This window comes from Salmo trutta, chromosome 1, assembly GCF_901001165.1.
Source record: "Salmo trutta chromosome 1, fSalTru1.1, whole genome shotgun sequence".
Lineage (NCBI taxonomy): Eukaryota > Metazoa > Chordata > Actinopteri > Salmoniformes > Salmonidae > Salmo > Salmo trutta.
This window is the reverse complement of record NC_042957.1, coordinates 68,216,039-68,236,555: the sequence shown is the minus strand read 5'-3', so window position 1 is coordinate 68,236,555 and position 20,517 is coordinate 68,216,039. Positions and strand designations below refer to the sequence as shown.

The 20,517-nt window shown below is 43.0% G+C and overlaps 2 protein-coding genes across 2 annotated transcripts; both read right to left on the bottom strand.

Moving 5' to 3' along the window:
• Positions 1-9,130: 9,130 nt before the first annotated feature.
• LOC115206187 (myeloid-associated differentiation marker homolog) lies at positions 9,131-12,890 on the bottom strand. Its single transcript, XM_029772875.1, has 2 exons — positions 11,723-12,890; positions 9,131-11,491 (listed from the first exon to the last, which is right to left on the bottom strand). Exons 1-2 carry the CDS (start codon positions 11,930-11,932, stop codon positions 10,847-10,849), a joined length of 855 nt encoding a protein of 284 aa, XP_029628735.1. The 5' UTR covers positions 11,933-12,890; the 3' UTR covers positions 9,131-10,846.
• Positions 12,891-14,588: 1,698 nt separating this feature from the next.
• On the bottom strand, positions 14,589-18,214 carry LOC115206179 (myeloid-associated differentiation marker). Its single transcript, XM_029772862.1, has 2 exons — positions 17,581-18,214; positions 14,589-16,557 (listed from the first exon to the last, which is right to left on the bottom strand). Exons 1-2 carry the CDS (start codon positions 17,845-17,847, stop codon positions 15,970-15,972), a joined length of 855 nt encoding a protein of 284 aa, XP_029628722.1. The 5' UTR covers positions 17,848-18,214; the 3' UTR covers positions 14,589-15,969.
• Between the last annotated feature and the right edge of the window lie 2,303 nt (positions 18,215-20,517).

Sequence of the window (20,517 nt, the reverse complement as noted above, 5' to 3'; positions counted from 1 at the left end):
ACGTCATGTGACACTGAGTGATACATCAGTCTGTCAAAGGGCATCGATTAATACGCCTACCCCGTAGTGCTTCATGGATGAATGGCTCTCCTATCCTGGGGATCCTAGAGAAATAAGATCTTAGAAGAGAGGAGGGAGACACCCTTAGTCCTGGTTGTCCCTGATTGTTATGATACTAACTAAGGTTCGTGTTAGGAGATCCATGACTACCACTTCCACACTACATCCCCAGGCTGCAGGTTTGTTTGGTGGCCATGAGGCTGCTGGTTTGTTTGGTGGCCATGAGGCTGCAGGTTTGTTTGGTGGCCATGAGGCTGCTGGTTGGTTTGGTGGCCATGAGGCTGCTGGTTTGCTTGGTGGCCATGAGCTGCTGGTTTGTTTGGTGGCCATGAGGCTGCTGGTTTGCTTGGTGGCCATGAGGCTGCTGGTTTGTTTGGTGGCCATGAGGCTGCTGGCTTGCTTGGTGGCCATGAGGCTGCTGGTTTGTTTGGTGGCCATGAGGCTGCTGGTTTGTTTGGTGGCCATGAGGCTGCTGGTTTGTTTGGTGGCCATGAGTCTGCTGGTTGGTTTGGTGGCCATAAGGCCTTTCGTTGGCTTTGAGACTTTAGTTTGGGGATGCATGTTTGTAGTTTTCCTTTGTGTATGTTTATTTTTGTCACCATCTGAACAAATAATAATCCGCATGGACTGGCCAACCTAGAGGTCAAGAATGAGCTGGCTCTGGACCTGAGGCAAGGTTGTTGTCTCCTGGGTACATGCATTCAACACCTGGTCGCATACGCTTACCTCTCACATTTATGCACACATCACGTCAGGTTACAGACCATGTAGCTAGGCCTAAGACCCCTAGACGAGTGCAGCAAAATAAAATCATTGGGCTAGTTACTGGTGTCGTAACATATGGGGGCTCGTCCGGGATGAATGTTAACAGATGTTAACATTTGTGGTTCACATTCGTCACTAAGGAAAAGCATTTTCTGGGAACCACTGCTCTGTGTGTGTGTGTGTGTGTGTGTGTGTGTGTGTGTGTGTGTGTGTGTGTGTGTGTGTGTGTGTGTGTGTGTGTGTGTGTGTGTGCGTGCGTGCAAGTAGACATAGGCACAAGTATGCATATTTTTGTGTATGTCCCCTTATGCAGTATATATATATATATCCGGCTTTGGCCGGGGTAGGCCGTCATTGTAAATACGAATTTGTGACTTGCCTAGTTAAATAAAGGTTAAATAAAAAAAGATATGTATATACATGTATGTATACATACTCATTCCACCCCTCTACATCTGCAGTAACTCCATACCTCCAGCTCTCCCCATCTCCCTCCAGACCCAGACCCAGTGTCAGTCCCCTAGTCTGCAGGTCTTGCCCTGGGTTGGTAGGTCCTGGGGAATCAGACAGCTGGCAATAATTTGTCTGGAGCCCATCAACTACCTGCAGAAGGACAGAGTTAAGGGATGACCGCAGGACCTGCTGGCTGAAGAAATCAGTCCCACTCAGACCTCTAGAACAAAGCACGTCTATACAGCAAACCTCTGTGTATAACTGACCTCTATCATAACTGTGTGAAGTCATCTGAAATTGTAATACAAATCATGGAATGGGTAACATTTCAATATATATTTATACTATATATATATATATATATATATATATATATATATATATATATATATATATATATATATATATACATATATATATATATATATAAAACAATAATAACTGACCTCTATCAAATAAAGGAACACACACACACACTCACTGCAGTGCACACACACTAACACATACTAATACACACACATACACACACGCGCACAGGAAAAACACAGTCACAGATAAACATGGGTGAACACACACAGTGTGAAAGACCGCACTGTCCCCACCTCTTATAACTACCAGACAGATGGAGGTGGGATGGAGAAAATAATTGCCTCTCGCAAATCACAAAGGACAACATGACCAGCCATCAGTCATCACATCAAAACCAATCCTAGGACGGTTATTAAGTCCTGACCAAAACCCAACCATGCAATCATGAAAGCACAACCAAATAATAACTCAGTAACACGTCTGTCTCAATACAGCACAGTGTGAGTCACTCCTCGTTCCTCTGTTGGTCATTAGTTCTATAAAAGTACTTTCTCTCATTAGTGGTGAATTTAGGATCTCAGGAGCCATGATAGATTCTCCTCCTTGTCCCTGCAGGCGAGGCTGGAATAAAACACTATCCTTGACTTGGTGGGTGAATCACCACAGAATGGATAAGGCTGAGTGAACACTCACAGCCAGTCTTGTAGCAAGCTGCTGACTGCATTATTGGACGTTTGTCCTAGGTAGTTACAAGTACGGAGCAGAAGTAGTCATTCATCCACCAGAGGGCAAGTGATTTGATGTGCCAATTGTTTAAAAACATGTAATGACTAATTATAATTCTATGGTGCTCTGAGACATTAATAATGTAGCAATGAGCATGTTTACAGGCACAATAATAATTTGATTTTAAACTGATTATGGCAGTAGGAAGCGTATGGCAATCGTCAGGTCAAAATCGAAGTAAGCATACGCCGATTAAAATATCTAGTTTTCTAAGCAGTCTTTCCATTTAATAGGACATGTAAACAGCTTAAGCGGTGTTCCAGCAGCACAAGCCTCACTCTTACGGGTAAGTGAAGTGAGTTCAGAAAAACTGAAAATATGCATGTTGGAAATAATTTTGTGCATTTGTTTAAGTCCCATCAGGTAGCCTGATTACAGATGTGTTCATGTAAACAGGATTAAAATAATTATTCTTGCAAAGCAAGACCACCTCTCTGCTGCATAGCTGGCTCTCAAACTCTTAAGTCATTGGAGGACACCAACACAGCGTCTTCCACTATAATTCCAGGGAGGTAAGGTCAACACCTATTTCATTATGCTCAGGGTTGGGTAGGTTATTTCTAAATGTTATCCGTTACAATTATTAGTTACCAGTCCAAAATTGTAATCAGTAACGTAACTTTGGATCACCACAACTCAGTAACGTAATCTGATTACTTTCAGTTACTTTTAGATTACTTTCCCCTTAAGAGACATTCGAAGAAGAGAAAAATGAATATTATCAATTTAACAACATCTTTTGAAGGATAAATCAATGTTAGAGTTTACATAGCTGACCTTAAATTGATGCTGCATTTTTCCTTACGGGTTATGTAGGCTTCTTCTAACCCATTGCTTTCTACTTCAATAGAAATATTAATACAATTAGGGTATATCTTTACAATAGAAAATAAAGCCTGTCAGATTTACAGTCATTACAATTATTTAATACCCTGGGCAGTACGCATTACCCTCTGTAGCGTCTTGCGATCGGATGCCAAGCAGTTGCCATACCAAGCGGTGATGCAGCAAGTCAAGATGCTGTCAGTGGTGCAGCTATAGAACTTTTTGAGGATCTGAGGGCCCATGCCAAATCTTTTCAGCCTTATGAGGGGGAAGAGGCGTGGTCGTGCCCTCTTCACGACTGTGTTGATGTGTGTGGACCATGATATTTCCTTAGTGATGTGGACACCGAGGAACTTGAAGCTCTCAACCTGCTCCACTACAACCCCATCGATGTGGATTGGGCCTTCCTGTAGTCCACGATCAGCCCCGTGTTGAGAATCAGCATGGCGGATGTTTTGTTGCCTACCCTCACCACCTGGGGGCAGCTGGTCAGGAAGTCCAGGATCCAGTTGCAGAGGGAGGTTTTTAATCCCAGGGTCCTTAGTGTAGTGATGGTGGGCACAATGGTGTTGAAAGCTGAGCTGTAGTCAAATTGGATGTATAATCTTTGCATGACGACAACAGTCGCACCATTGGAAGACATAGCTTGGACTGTAGCCTACAAAAGCCTATTCCTGCTCTTTTCCCACAATCAATGAAATGCATTTGGTGTGTCATCATAGTGGTCTCTGACTTGTGGTCAGACTCGCTCAGGCGGAACCAAACTTCATTTTGCACCTTTTTTCAATGCTGATTTGAGTATCATCGAGAAAACAGAAGGTGTCATAATATATGTTTTCAGAAACATCCTTTCTGAATTTAAAAGTAATCCTAGAAGAAATCATGTAGTTTTTCAAAAGTATCTGTAATCTGATTACAATAATTTTGCTGATAACGTGACGGATTACAGTTACAGTTTTTTTGTAATCCGTTACATAAAATATGTGCATACAGTGCATTCAGAAAGTATTCAGACCCCTTGACTTTTTCCACATTTTGTTATGTTACAGCCTTTTTCTAAAATAGATTAAATAAAAACATTTCCTCATTAATCTACACACAATACCCCATAATGACAAACAAAAACAGGTTTTTAGAAATACCTTATTTGCATAAGTATTCAAACCCTTTGCTATGAGACGCGAAATTGAGCTCAGGTGCATCCTGTTTCTATTGATCATTCTTGAGATGTTTCTACAACTTGATTGGAGTCCACCTGTGGTAAATTCAATTGATTGGACATCATTTGGAAATACACACTGTCTATATAAGGTCCCACAGTTGACAGTGCATGTCAGTGCAAAACACAAGCCGTGAGTCCAAAGGAATTGTCCGTAGGGCTCCAAGACAGGATTGTGTCGAGGCACAGATCTGGGGAAGGGTACGAATAAATGTATGCAGCATTGAAGGACTCCAAGAACACAGTGGCCTCCATCATTCTTAAATGGAAGAAGTTTGGAACCACCAAGACTCTTCCTAGAGCTGGCAATCAGGGGAGAAGGGCCTTGATCAGGGAGGTGACCAAGAACCTGATGGTCACTCTGACAAAGCTCCAGAGTTCCTCTGTGGCGATGGGAGAACCTTCCAGAAGGACAACCATCTCTGCAGCATTCCACCAATCAGACCTTAATGGTAGAGTGGCCAGACGGAAGCCACTCCTCAGTAATTGGCACATAACAGCCCACTTGAAGTTTGCGAAAAGGCACCTAAAGACTCTCAGACCATGGGAAACAAGATTCTCTGGTCTGATGACACCAAGATTGAACTCATTGGCCTGAATGCCAAGCGTCACATCTGGAGAAAACCTGGCACCATCCCTACAGTGAAGCATGGTGGTGGCAGCATCATGGTGTGGGGATGTTTTTCAGCACCAGGGACTGGGAAAATAGTCAGGATCGAGGGAAAGATAAACGGAGCAAAGTACAGAGAGATCCTTGATAAAAACCTGCTCCAGAGCGCTCAGGACCTCAGACTGGGGCGAAGGTTCACCTTCCAACAGGATAACGACCCTAAGCACACAGCCAAGACAATGCAGGAGTGGCTTCGGGACAATCTCTGAATGTCCTTGAGTGGCCCAGCCAGAGCCCGGACTTGAAACCGATTGAACATCTCTGGAGAGACCTGATAATAGCTGTTCAGCTTGAGAGGACCTGCAGAGAAGAATGGGAGAATCTCCCCAAATACAGGTGTGCCAAGCTTGTAACGTAATACCCCAAAATACTTGAGGCTGTAATTGCTGCCAAAGGTGCTTCTGTCACGCCCTGACTTTAGAGATCCCTTTTATACTTAATTTGGTTAGGTCAGGGTGTGACTAGGGTGGGAAATCTATGTTTCTATTTCTTTGTTGGCCTAGTATGGTTCCCAATCAGAGACAGCTGTTTGTTGTTGTCTCTGATTGGGGATCATACTTAGACAGCCTTTTTTCCCACCTTAGATTGTGGGATCTTGTTTTTGTTAGTTGCTGTGTAGCCTGCAGAACTTTACGTTCGTTTGGTATTTTGTTGATTTGTCGGCGTTCATTTTTATTAAAAGTAAAATGTTCGCCAACCACGCTGTACCTTGGTCCAATCTTTATGACGAGCGTAACAGCTTCAACAAAGTACTGAGTAAAAGTTCTGAATACTTATGTTAACGGTGATATTTACGTTTTTTTTTATACATATATAAGGTTGCAAAAAATATATTTTACCTGTTTTTGCTTTGTCATTATGGGGTATTGTGTGTAGATTGATGAGGGGGAAACAATTTCATCCATTTTAGAATAAGGCTGTAATGTAACAAAAAGTGAAAGGGTCTGAATACATGTAATCCATTACTCCCCAACCCTGATTATGCTGGACAGGTTCACTCAGAACACACAGGCAGCGAGGGGACAGTCAGTTTACTCTCAACCTATGACCTCCTTTGTGTCCAAAGGTTCAGGCAACTCCCTTACCCATGTAAAATGCCTCAGCATAAGTCTATCCCTACACACCAAGGGCTGTCCTGAAAACCCTTGTATCTACATTTTTGTCAATTTTGATTATTCTACATAAATTGAAAGTAGTCATTGCTCTGCATATGTTGTAAACGTTTTATGGCTCAAGGATCAATTAAAAACACACAAAACCCTGTGTCAACTTCCAAGACTCAATGATATTAGATCTGAAAACAACTGCCAAAAAATGGACTTTTTGAAGATACTAGGTTTTTTCTTTGCACACCTGCCTCCCCCACACACAGATTCCCAGACACAAAGCTGATTTATTCGCATCAACCTTGTCCCATGGAGGTATCAGATTCAAGCTGCTGTCCACAGCATTATGTATACATGAATCAAAGGTTCCATTGACAGGTGTGCTCAAACTTCAGGACCAAAGAGGAGAGAAAGGACGAACCAAAAAGGAGAGAAAGGACGGACCAAAGAGGAGAGAAAGGACAGACCAAAGAGGAGAGAAAGGACAGACCAAAGAGGAGAGAAAGGACAGACCAAAGAGGAGAGAAAGGACAGACCAAAGAGGAGAGAAAGGACAGACCAAAGAGGAGAGAAAGGACGGACCAAGAGGAGAGAAAGGACGGACCAAAGAGGAGAGAAAGGACAGACCAAAGAGGAGAGAAAGGACAGACCAAAGAGGAGAGAAAGGACAGACCAAAGAGGAGAGAAAGGACAGACCAAAGAGGAGAGAAAGGACGGACCAAAGAGGAGAGAAAGGACAGACCAAAGAGGAGAGAAAGGACAGACCAAAGAGGAGAGAAAGGACAGACCAAAGAGGAGAGAAAGGACAGACCAAAGAGGAGAGAAAGGACAGACCAAAGAGGAGAGAAAGGACGAACCAAAGAGGAGAGAAAGGACGAACCAAAGAGGAGAGAAAGGACGGACCAAAGAGGAGAGAAAGGACGAACCAAAGAGGAGCGAAAAAGAGGCCATGTCACCACATTTAGTTTCAATTTCTCTCTTGAAATAGTCTGCAGGCAGGTCTGATTATAAATGATCTGGTCCTTGGCTGCAGGCCCAGTTGTTTGACTGCCATGTATTGTGAACTTGATCGCATTTCTAAAGAAATATATCTGTAAAAAAAAAAAAAATTCCCAGTAAGATAGAAGGATTCTGTCAACATTTTCTATGAAATACTTTCAACTTTTTTGCACATCTGAAGTCCAAGTATGCACCTTGAAAGTGTGTCCATAGTTATGAGAAATTAAGTGCATCGATAAATCGTAATTCTTCAGTGCCAACTTATGTACCTCATAGTTTTTATAACTTTTTACTTCCTAGGACTATTACCTGCACTTTCTCATTCGGTGTAGCCTTCTATAGAAATTATCCAAGGTAGAAAATTCAAAGTCCGGTCAGTCACATTATGCACAAACCACAAAACCTCACTTCCCCAACATTTTGCATGTAAACTAACTGTAGCGGCTAAAACACAGCAGCAACAGAAAACAACTCAGTCTGTCGATTCAGAAGAACAGCAATAGTTGACAGGAGAGCTTGCAAGCACTTCATTGTTCTGTGTACATTTCACCGAATCCTGTGCATAAGACAAATTCTTTTTTATTTGACAATAGACAATGCTGCAAGGACAAGCCCTTGTCTCTCTAATGGCAGCTAAGCATTCATATATTCAAAATCTATCTTTGCTCCAGACTGGTTTATACATCAAATTTAATGAAACTTTTCAGAAGTACAATGAGAGTCTGTTGAGAGTATTTTTTTATTCTCAGTCATGTGATTGAGACACTATTTGGCTCACGCTTCAGCAGACAGAAGTTCCAACTGTGAAATCTGTCACTTCTTTTTATTGAACAAAATTCATTATCACTTCTGCTATTTTCAAGTTGGTTACGTTGATCAGTAGGTCTATTGTTATTGAGTCATGAACTACAAATGGCAACACAGCCTAGCAACCCACATCAACACAACCTTTGGGTAATGATTAACTTGATCACACCAGGGGGAATGACGTGAACCAGTAGGACTGTTGCGGATAGACAATGACAAGAACTGACACGATTCCCTTTTCTTAATGATAGGTTTTACACAATCTACAGTTGAAGTCGGAAGTTGACATACACCTTAGCCAAATACATTTAAACTCAGTTTTTCACAATTCCTGATATTTCATTCTAGTAAGAATTACAGTCTTAGGTCAGTTAGGATCACCACTTTATTTTAAGAATGTGAAATGTCAGAATAATAGTAGAGAAAACCAATTATTTCATATTTTATTTCTTTCATCACATTCCAAGTGGGTCAGAAGTTTACATACACTCAATTAGTATTTAGTAGCATTGCCTTTAAATTGTTTAACTTGGGTCAGTCATTTTGGGTAGCCTTCCACAAGCTTCCCACAATAAGTTGGGTGAATTTTGGCCCATTCCTCCTGACAGAGCTGGTGTAACTGAGTCAGGTTTGTAGGCCTCCTTGCTCGCACACACTTTTTCAGTTCTGCCCACAAATTTTCTATGGGATTGAGGTCAGGGCTTTGTGATGGCCACTCCAATACCTTGACTTTGTTGTCCTTAAGCCATTTTGCCACAACTTTGGAAGTATGCTTGGGGTCATTGTCCATTTGGAAGACCCATTTGCGACCAAGCTTTAACTTCCTGACTGATGTCTTGAGATGTTGCTTCAATATATCCACATAATTTTCCTTCCTCTATTTTGTGAAGTGCACCAGTCCCTACTGCAGCAAGGCACCCCCACAACATGATGCTGCCACCCCCGTGCTTCACGGTTGGGATGGTGTTCTTCGGCTTGCAAGCCTCCCCCTTTTCCTCCAAACATAACGATGGTCATTATGGCCAAACAGTTCTATTTTTGTTTCATCAGACCAGAGGTATCAAGTCTGCCCAAATGTGCCTAACTGGTTTATTGATACATTTTCAAGTACATAACTGTGCAGTCTCCTCAAACAATAGCATGGTTTTATTTCACAGTAATAGCTACTGCAAATTGGACAGTGCAGCTAGATTAACAATATTTTAAGCTTTCAGCCCATATAAGATACGTCTATGTCCTGTGAAATGTTCTTGTTACTTACAACGTCATGCCAATCACATTAGCGCATGTTAGCTCAACCGTCCCGAGGGTGGGACACCGATCCCAAGGCATCTGGCAGAAGTAAATTAATCCACAAACACGAATATCAGTTTTTATATATCTTATATGACTGTGTTTTCATGAATTTGAGGATATAATCGCCAAGCCCATTCAAAAGCTGACAGAATGAAGTGTCTACGGATGCCTCCGAAATGGCACCCTACTCCCTATATAGTGCACTATTGGATATTTTGAATGCACCCTATGTCTGCATCTGAAAGATGGTACACTTCAATGGAGAAGGTCTCCTGTCCTGGCACAAACTTTCTCTGATTACCTCTCCCTATTCTATGGGCTTCTAAGAAAAGGTCAACATCATAACGAAAGATCAGTTCCTGAGTTGAGTCCCCTTCCAACTCCAGTCTTTTAAAAATAACTAAACCTGCGGTTCTCAAATTCTCTCCTCAGGGACCCCCAGCTGTTCCAAAGCTACCACACCTGATTCAACAACACCTATGGAATTTTAACAGTATATGGCTAACCAAAATAAATAGCTCTCTCTGGTTCTTCAAAGGGTTCTTTGTAGAACCTTTGAGATTGAGAAAGGTTCTTAATTTAATATAGCCATTTGCCATAAAGGTTCTATAAATAACCATTAAAAAGGGTTCTTTATAGCACCAAAAAGGGTTGTAATGATAGCGGAACCCTTTTTGGTGCTATGTAGAACTATTTTTAAAGTTATTTTTAGAACCTTAGGAAAGGTTTCTTTATATTTTATGGTTCCATTTATAACCTTATGAGCATGGTTCTTTATAGAACCTTCAAAAAAGGGTTCTATATAGTACCAAAATAGGATATACTATCGTTATGAGCCAATAACTCTTATTTGGCACTATATACTGTAGAACCATTTGTTTTTAGTGTGCAGTCCACATAGCACTTCAGCAGCTAATCAACTATCTGGCAGTTATTGAGCCAACTAGCAGTACAATAAGAGAACATGTCTAACAACCAAGAAAGAAGTGATCAACATGAATATAAGATCACAAATCCTTTGCAATTGGCAGAATCTATATTGCTGCTAGTGCCATTGGCCCAACGGAACATTTACACATACCATGATGCCAGATTAGACATTCATATTGTATTTGCATCAGGATCCAAAGTTCCGTAATTGTAATTTTTATGAAGTCGATACGATCAATCATTAACTCAGTTTCCTACTGCACACTTTAATAACTGCAAGTGATAAACAGTGTGTCCTTGCCTGTAGAATCCTCATCTGCAATAAGAGTTAATTTACAGCGTCATAGGAATAACTAAATGTCTTCCATATGTCTGAGGCAAAAGACATCAGCAAATGTTCTGCAAATGTTCTTCTTCCAAGCTCTCAGTCATTGATTTGAAAATAAACTCTTCATTCTCTAGAAATGTAATGGATCTTTTCAACCATATGTGGAGGATCAAGATTACCAACGTGCTGGAGTTTCTTATTCAGTAAACAGTTTTTTCTCCATGCAATATGATAGTGTGTCAGTCATTGATCGGTTCTGGAAAAGTTGGAGTGAAGTTTCCTGAGAATCTGGCCTATTCCTCATCCCATGTGAAGAAGACCACCTTTATCGAGTAGATCGTATCCAAAATATAGATCACCAGGTTGATCACGGTCATGAACGTCACCACAACCAGATCGTCCCAGGGACAGTGGGAACACGGAATGGGCCGGGGGTTGTTCTCAAAACCATACAGCGGCCAGATGACCATGGCAGTCATGTACATCATGGTGGCCAGAATATTATAGACCGTGAGCAGTTTGTCAAACGAGAAGGGGAAGAGCGACAGCAGCTGACCGACGGTGAGAAAGATGATGACGAGTGCGAAGATGAAGCAGAGGGAATAAACCGCCACGCACCACTGCAGTCCCGGATTAAACGAAAACCTTGCCGGATCCAGCGATGTGAAGATAATACAGGCCACCAGAGTCTCGAGGATCTTGAGGAGGCCCGGGACAGTGGACAGGAAGCCACTGATCTCACCACCGGGCCGGAGGCGGGCCAACACCACCTCGCCAACGTACACTCCGAAACAGAGTAGGGAGATGACGGTGGCAGCGATCTGGCGGTAGCAGGTGGGGCAGGTAAAGAAGGTGGGGTAGATGATGGAGGAGGTGAAACACATTAGTGCAGCCAGCATGGCGAAGGCCGTGGTGAAGTCATCCCAGGAGATGGGCACCTTGAGATGATGAGGAGGAGAGATGTGAGGACGTGTTATTTCTAGGGCCAAGAGTTTTCCTGAAAAATGTGTTTTCCCAAAAAACGTGCACCTACATCTACTACTGCTTTACAATAGAAATAGACGTTAGAAATATATAAGACAGTTACACGTAAGCTACGATACACGTAAGCCACAAATTCCCCTCCCACCAATCTATTCCATCAAATCCAGACAGTAAACATCCCCCACCTTGGCACTGAAGCGGGTGAACTCCATGATGAGGATGAAGAGGGAGAAGAAGCAGCAGAAGCACCAGGTGAACATGCACCAGTCCCAGTGTGTGGAGAGCACATGGCCTGCCGAGGCCACCAGACTGAAGGAGATACAGGTGAGGACCACCTCCAACATACGGATGATGCCCACCGGCAGGGTGAGAGACCTCAGGTCCAGGTTCACCATGATGAGATAAGGATCTATCTAGGGACTCTGGGTGACTGTTCACTCACCAAGGGTTCCTTGACTTTTTGTTTGGCTAAAGTTTCTCTTTTCCTTCTCTCTTTCTTCTGGCTTATGTTCTTCTTTCTGTCTCTCTCCTTTGCTCGCTTTTACCAAATGCACATATTTCACATTTGAATGAATCACTGATTAAATTAACTTTGTTCAATTACTGTTGTCCTCTTAAAGTCTTATATTCTCCTCTTCATGGAGCTCACCCAGTAATTTTCTGCTGTGTCACTCTCTTTTCTCCACTGTGTCACATTGACATCTCCACTCCTCCTCTCTCTTCTACCGTCTTTGTCTCTCTGTGCATTCCCCTGCCGACTAAGGACCTTCCAGTAAAACTCTACAATTCCAAGGGAGGTAAGACCTTCTCTCGTTCCTGCCTTATCCAAGTCTCCTTCCCCATGCTGTAGAGACCAGAGCATGCCTGTGTCGAGCCAAACTCCTCCCGTGTTTATGATGGTGTGTAGCCCATAGAAATAAAGTGAATAGAACGGGCCTCCCCATTCATGTCAATGATTGTGGCCATTGCGAGTGTACACATAGGCTAGGTTGAAGATAACAGAGGTTAAGATAGCTTAATAATTAAATGCAAAACGTTATAAATTAACAAATCCATTGCACCAGCGCCGGAATGAAAATGACTGGGAGAGAATGGTAGCAGTACAGAAAGTTCACAATCAAAGGGGAAAATAAACACAACGGAGATGAATTTCAGACTATTACTCCGCAAACAAATAGATTAACTGATTTACTGTCATTTTATTCATTTGTTCATTTTTAAAGTTATCTACAGCCACTTTATAACATGATTTCCCGACCACTGGTCATGTTTTCAATGCTAATCCTATAGAATCAGTCCAAGACTGATGGAATTGTTACATTGTCTTAACCTGTATTTTTTTAAACTAGCCCATAGGAGCAAAGCAGGAAGTAAAATCAGGAAGTGTACCAATCTGTGCTGTGATTTGTGAAATCAACTGACATAAAAAAAACATTCCATTGCACGAGCCACATCAGTTAGCATCATTTAAATGAACACTCTACATTACCTTGGAAATAATTGCATCACAATACCAGGCAGCCATTGAGAGTGTACCCATGAGTTTAGAGGTTCCAAGCCCTTTCTGTTCATTCTATTTCTATGGTGTATCCTGTCCTCTCTTGGCTTAATTGCACGTTTTACGACCCAGACTCAAGGCACTCATTGGACACCTGTCCAGTCTTATCTGGCTCGCCCATGCCACACATGATGGACTCTGGTCTCTGTCAAAGGTAAACTTCAATACTGACCCAATCCCTGGGAGTGGGACCATATCAGACCTGGGTTCAAGTAAGATTTGAAATCTTTAAAATACTTTGAGCATTTGATTGAGTCTGCTTGGACATTTGGGACTATTCTATTGGATCCATTGTGTCAGGTAAGCTCAGTCAAGCACAGCTACAGAATTTGAAAGATTTCAGATACTATTTGAACCTAGCTCTGGTCCAAGTGCACATCCCCCAACCAGGGAAACCCATGCTTGTGAAGTAACCTCACGTTTGTTCAGTTCAATGTTCCTAACTTGACTTAAGCTCTTTTTTGACACTTGATGGCTATTGACTAATATCGTCATCCATGTTCTTGAGAAAGGGAGAGAAAGAGATGGAGGGAAGGGGGAGGAGTGGTAGTCAAAGGATTTGTAGAAGAAGTATTCTGTTTCCACTGAAAATGGAAATCGAATAGTGTTCTGGTTGATAAAGAAAATATGATATCAAATCAAACTTTATTTGTCACATGCGCTGAATACAACAAGTGTAGACCTTACCGTGAAATGCTTACTTTCTTATATGCATACTACTGCCCCAGTTCAGAGTGTACCATACCAACTTTGAATGTAACACTCTAGATTTTTGGAATCATTTACAAAATGTATTACATTTGGATTCACTGGTGCCACTAAGGCAGTTTAACACAATAATGAGACATGAGTTCACCGAGGTGTACAATTGTTTTGATTGATTGACTCTACTGCCAATGTTTGTCTATGGAGATTGCATGGTTGTGTCAACAGCAGCAGCTGTCTCAGGTGAAGGACAATGATTCCTTTAAATATTGTCAGTGCATTGCCTAACTCCCTCTCTACTGTTATATACCCTCATATTATTCTTCCTTCTCCTCTCTCTATATACTTCTCCTTCTCTTTCTATCTCACTCTCACTCTCCCTCTTCTCTCTCTCTATTTCTCTCTCTTTCTCCCACTCTCACTTCTCCCTCTCTTTATCTCTGCCTCATCCATTTTTCCCTTTTACCTCCCTCTTGATCTGTGCCAAGGAGACAGCAGCAACACAACTTCATTTCTCTTCTGAACAAATCAATAATCCCCGTCAAAGGTTGCAAGACAGAAGAAAAGATGTGGACAGAAAAGACCTTGACTTCATTACCATAATCGGATCAGGAACCTCCATCATTCTGCTGGCTTCTGTTTTGGAACAATGATTCTTCATTTGTCACTTAACTTAATTTCTCTCATGAAGAAAGGAATAACCCCTGCCACATGTATCACAAAACAAAGTGTGGGCATGAGAGACCTTGACATCATTACCATTAACAGATCACCAACCCCAATTATTCTGCTGTCTTTTTACAAATTATAATTAGTTTAGCAGCCTCAGAATGGCCCAATATGTTCCCTATCAAATCGAATCTGTGGTAAGCCACGGTCCGTGAGGGATTCAGATGCTGCATGTGTAAGAGAGTGATGTCATCCAGGTGGGACGGAGCGGAGTGTGGTTAAGACTTATCTCGCTGTCGGCTTCCCCACCGCACTCAGCAAACACAGAAAGAGACATGAAAGCAAAGTCCAGGGCTGGACCTTCGACATCCCACGCCATTTCATCCAATGGGCCTCTCATAGCAGACACACCCCAGCAAACAGGGAGAGGGAGGGAGTGTTGCTGAATGTCCTTTCCCAGCGTTGTAGAAACAGAATAGCTGTTACAGTAAATACATACACTACTGCAGTGAGGCCAAAACATATGATTCTTATGGACTTTTAAGCAAATGTTTTATTTCTTTTATTGTTATATAACATTATTAAAACAATTTAGTCATATCAGCTAAATGTCAAAAGTTATGTTTTACTTATTCAGATTCATGTTTGAGCTGAATTCTGTCATCTTTCTGGACTGCATGTTTGTCAGGATTAGAGTAGGTACAGTAGATGCACAAAAAGAGAGAGAGAGAGAGAGAGAGAGAGAGAGAGAGAGATAGATAGATAGATAGATAGATAGATAGATAGATAGATAGATAGATAGATAGATAGATAGATAGATAGATAGATAGATAGATAGATAGATAGATAGATATAGAGAGACCTAGATTCAATCAGTTCCACGTTAACCCGTGATAACCGACAACTGCATAGCAGATCTGTTTTTATTTGGGCCATGACAAAGGTGTAACATCGTCGGAGCTGTCAAATCAGTAAAAACAATGATCTGCTATGCAGTTGTGGGTTATCGGGGTTAACGCTGAACTGATTGAATCAAGGCCAGAGAGACAGCGATGAAATGGAGAACAGAATGAGAGAATAAAATGAACATATCAAGAACAGCTCTTTGATCTTTCTATTCACTTTGATTACAGCCCATGTGGACTGCATAGGGCGCACTGCATAGTTCCTTGTGTATTTTAAAGACGGGAAGACAAAATATACATTGAATCTACGTACGGATCCAAGCATTCAGAACATTCTTATCCACCTCATGGTTTGTGAATTGCTAGCAGTATTATAACCCCATTTTATCATTCACAAAAATGTAATCTTGCCAAGTAAAACGGTTATTATCCACCATACAGAGACATTCTCCCAATACGAATTAGTGTTCCAAAAAAACAGCATGGTTACAGTTTGCTGTATTCATACAAAAGCAAAGTTCAGTCTATTGTTTAAGATCCGGCACTGTGTTTCAGGGCCAGTTCTCAGGTTGGGTAAGGTGGGTGGACCTTTGACCTAAGCCGCAGTGACGAAGAACACCAGCTTGAAAGAGTAGACCGTGTCCACAATGTAAACCACAAGGTTGAAACAGGTCATGAACGCCACTACGACCAGGTTATCCCAGTAGCAGGTGCGGCCACACCCGCTGGGTCTGCTGTGGTTGTTCTGGAAGCTATAAAGAGGCCATATCACCACGCACGTCATGTACATCAGCACGGCCAGCACGTTGTAGCCTGTCAGCACCTTGTCGAACGGGAACGGGAAGAGCGACAACAGGCGGCAGATAGTAAAGAGAATGATGATGAGGGCGAAGATGAAACATAGCGAATAGACCGCCACGCACCACTGGAGCCCTGGGAACTGCGAGTAGAGGCCATGGTCCAGAGAGATGAAGATGATGCAGGCCACAAAGGCCTCGAGGACCTTGAGGAGGCCCGGGACGGTGGAGAGGAACCCGCTGATCTCGCCGGGTTTGGCCTGGGTCAGGCCCACCTCCGTGGTGTACAAGATGAAGGCCAGACAGGAAGTGACGGTGGCGGCGATCTGCTTCCCGCATGAGGCACAGGTGAAGAAGGTGGGGTAGATGATGGAGGCAGCCAGCACCTGTTAAAGCCCAAGACAATAGATGATAATGATGGATGAATAACAGCAATGGAATAGGATAAACAACATCAGAGTTTGAAGACAATAACATGGAATGTCAGTGGACTTAATTGACTCATTAAAGTTGTCAAAGTGCTATGGGTGTCACCTGATACTTCCACTTCATCTACTACCAATGTAGCTCCTACACAATAAATCCTTCCAAAATGTTGGCAAAGCTACAGGAATTCCAACGCACTCCTTAATGGTTAAAGCCTTTCCTTTTATTGCATTTATCCAATTTCCTCACTGATCTGACTAGAGAGGTGAAATATGGACTACACTAGAGAATAAGATAGATTAGCTGCCTTGCTGTTGTGACATACTGAAGATGAGATCATCACTTTGATCAATAACTCATTCTAGTTCAGTGGAACTAGCAATTAGAAATGACTATTACTACATCAGTATCTGCTGGCATCTATGTCTCAGTTTAAGTTCATTCGCAATTAGTGTGAGAGTAAGTGTACGTACACGACTAGCGATTGCTGCCATTATTGGATCGACCATCAATTCTAAGTGGTACTAAAATATTTCATGTTTCATTTAACCACTTTGTTCATGTACCGTATGATAACAACAACTGGCTGTTCAAGGTCCAGTGCTGATCCTCACTCTATATAAGCTCATAATATATATGTAAAAAAGTAAGTAGCCTTATCTTAGCCAGAACGGCCCATAGGTGCTGGAACCTAACTCCTGTTTCTGAACCATGAAGCAGTGTGATGTACATGTACACCTCCTCGAACAGAAGTCTAGTCTATGGCAGGAAAGATTGATGTGTAATCTCCCAAGAATCGCCTTTTAATTGATTTTCAATTACACAAAAGTAAACTACACACATTCATCTCTACTCTAGTTTTGAATGCTTATATTGTCTCAAATGTAACTGTCACACATTGACACTAATATTTAGGTATGTTATCTGGATTCTACCCCTTATAGTCTAACCCACAGACAAAAGACACCGTGGAAGTTACCCACCATGAGCGTGGACAGCATGGCAAAGGCGGTGGTGAAGTCGTCCCAGGAGATGGGCACCCGGGCATGGAGGGTGGTGAACTCCATGATGAGGATGAAGAGGGTGACGAAGCAACAGAAGACCCAGGTGAACATGCACCAGGCCCAGTAGGATGAGCCGATGTGACCCACCGAGGCCACCAGGCTGAAGGAGATACAGGTGAGGACCACCTCCAGCATTCTCACGATGCCCACGGGTACCGTCAGGGTCCGCGTGTCCAGGGTCACCATGGCGATGCTAGTTCTGGTCAGATCCGGCTGTCGAGTACAGTACTGTACGGCAGTTGTACCTTTTAACCTACCCAAACCGATTGTTTTTGTTTTCTCACCAAGTTTGTTTTTCCTGTTGATCTCTTTGCACTCTGATCTCTCTTCCACTTCTCTCTCTCTGAGCTCTCCCTGCCTCCTCTCCCTGACTTGACTCAAAAACTATTATTTCTCTACTTGTCACACCTCTCTCTGACACTCTCTGTCAGTCTCTTCAGGCTTCTGTCATCTTCTCTTCCTCTCCTCTTCCTGTATACGATCCCCTGTAAAGTCTGGACTGCTCTGACAGGGCCACGGTACTGTAGGAATGCAGAGAAGGGTGTAGACTGCCTGCCACTCCCTCTGCTACCTTATCAGGCCTTCCTCAAATGATGAATGTTTGAGTATAGGCTTTGTGTGTGTGTGTGTGTGTGTGTGTGTGTGTGTGTGTGTGTGTGTGTGTGTGTGCGTGCGTGCGTGCGTGCGTGCGTCAAGCCCCGGATGTCAATGTTGTGTGATTCTGAAATAGGGTGTAGTCGGTCACCCTTATCAGTAAAAGTGAATAATACCTCAGTTATTTAAGTAGTACATATACTGAGCTGATCTTGCTGTGTATTATATCATGTACTGTAGCCTACTGTATAATGTATATGATACGATATACTTCATTGTCCAGTTACATTCATTTCATGACGTCAGCATACAAATACACAAATACAACACAATATATTACATGCAGTACAGAAACACTGGAAGTCACACATTTATATTTTCACATATTCAAAGTCTCTGCAGCCTACTGTCCGACCATGTATTGTGCCTACATCTGTCATCTGTCCCACTGTTCAGCATCCTACATCTGTCCTGTGTCTCACTGTTCAGCATCCTACATCTGTCCTGTGTCTCACTGTTCAGCATCCTACATCTGACCTATGTCTCACTGTTCAGCATCCTACATCTGTCCTATGTCTCACTGTTCAGCATCCTACATCTGTCCTATGTCTCACTGTTCAGCATCCTACATCTGTCCTATGTCTCACTGTTCAGCATCCTACATCTGTCCTATGTCTCACTGTTCAGCATCCTACATCTGTCCTATGTCTCACTGTTTAGCATCCTACATCTGTCCTATGTCCCACTGTTCAGTAGCCTGATGGCTGATGGAATGAAACTTGCCCTGTTCCTATTCTTGCTGAACAGTGGGACCCGTAATCTCCTTCCGGAGGCCAGCAGCTCAGAACATTGGGTAAGATTGTGTGTAGGGTCCTTTATGATGTGCTTGTCCTTGTCTATCATAGAGGCCCTGAAGCCCCCTGCACTGCAATCCACAGAGCTTGGACCCCAGGTATACAGTCCTCCTGAGGATACCCATATTAGCCACTGACAGTCCAGCGTACCAGGCCAGGAAACAGAAAGTCAACACACTCTCTATATGACAGGTGTAGTAGTCATTGTTGGTATTTTTTATTGATGTTCTGGGTGTTGGCATTAAAAGAGAGTGTGCTGTCCGTGATGGTTCCCAGGTACTTCAAACTCCCCACTCTCTCTTCCTGTTCACCACCCAGGACTAGGTGGCTCACTGGGTCTGCCTTCCACCAGAAATCAATGAGCAGTTCTTGTGAGTTTGAGGTAGTTGTCATTGCCACCCAGGTCACCCATGATACAAGTCAGTGTTCTACGTACATCCATGTCTGAGGACGTCGGGAGATGATGTGGAAACCGGCCACAAGTAGGTTTTGATTCTGCTAGGATATTGGGGATGGGGATGGTGTAAGTTCTGCTAGGACATTGGGGAGGGGGATGGTGTACGTTCTGCTAGGACATTGGGGATAGGGATGGGGATGGTGTAAGTTCTGCTAGGACATTGTGGATGGGGATGGTGTAAGTTCTGCTAGGACATTGTGGATAGGGATGGGGATGGTGTAAGTTCTGCTAGGACATTGTGGATAGGGATGGGGATGGTATAAGTTATGCTAGGACATTGGGGATGGGGATGGTGTAAGTTCTGCTAGGACATTGTGGATGGGGATGGGGATGGTGTCAGTTCTGCTAGGACATTGGGGATGGGGATGGTGTAAGTTCTGCTAGGACATTGTGGATAGGGATGGGGATGGTGTACGTTCTGCTAGGACATTGTGGATAGGGACGGGATGGTGTAAGTTCTGCTAGGACATTGTGGATAGGGATGGGGATGGTATAAGTTCTGCTAGGACATTGTGGATAGGGATGGGGATGGTGTAAGTTCTGCTAGGACATTGGGGATGGGGATGGTGTAAGTTCTGCTAGGACATTGGGGATGGGGACGGGGATGGTATAAGTTCTGCTAGGACATTGTGGATGGGGATGGTGTAAGTTCTGCTAGGACATTGTGGATGGGGATGGGGATGGTGTCAGTTCTGCTAGGACATTGGGGATGGGGATGGTGTAAGTTCTGCTAGGACATTGTGGATAGGGATGGGGATGGTATAAATTCTGCTAGGACATTGTGGATAGGGATGGGGATGGTGTAAGTTCTGCTGGGACATTGTGGATAGGGATGGGGATGGTATAAGTTATGCTAGGACATTGGGGATAGGGACGGGATGGTGTAAGTTCTGCTAGGACATTGTGGATAGGGACGGGATGGTGTAAGTTCTGCTAGGACATTGGGGATGG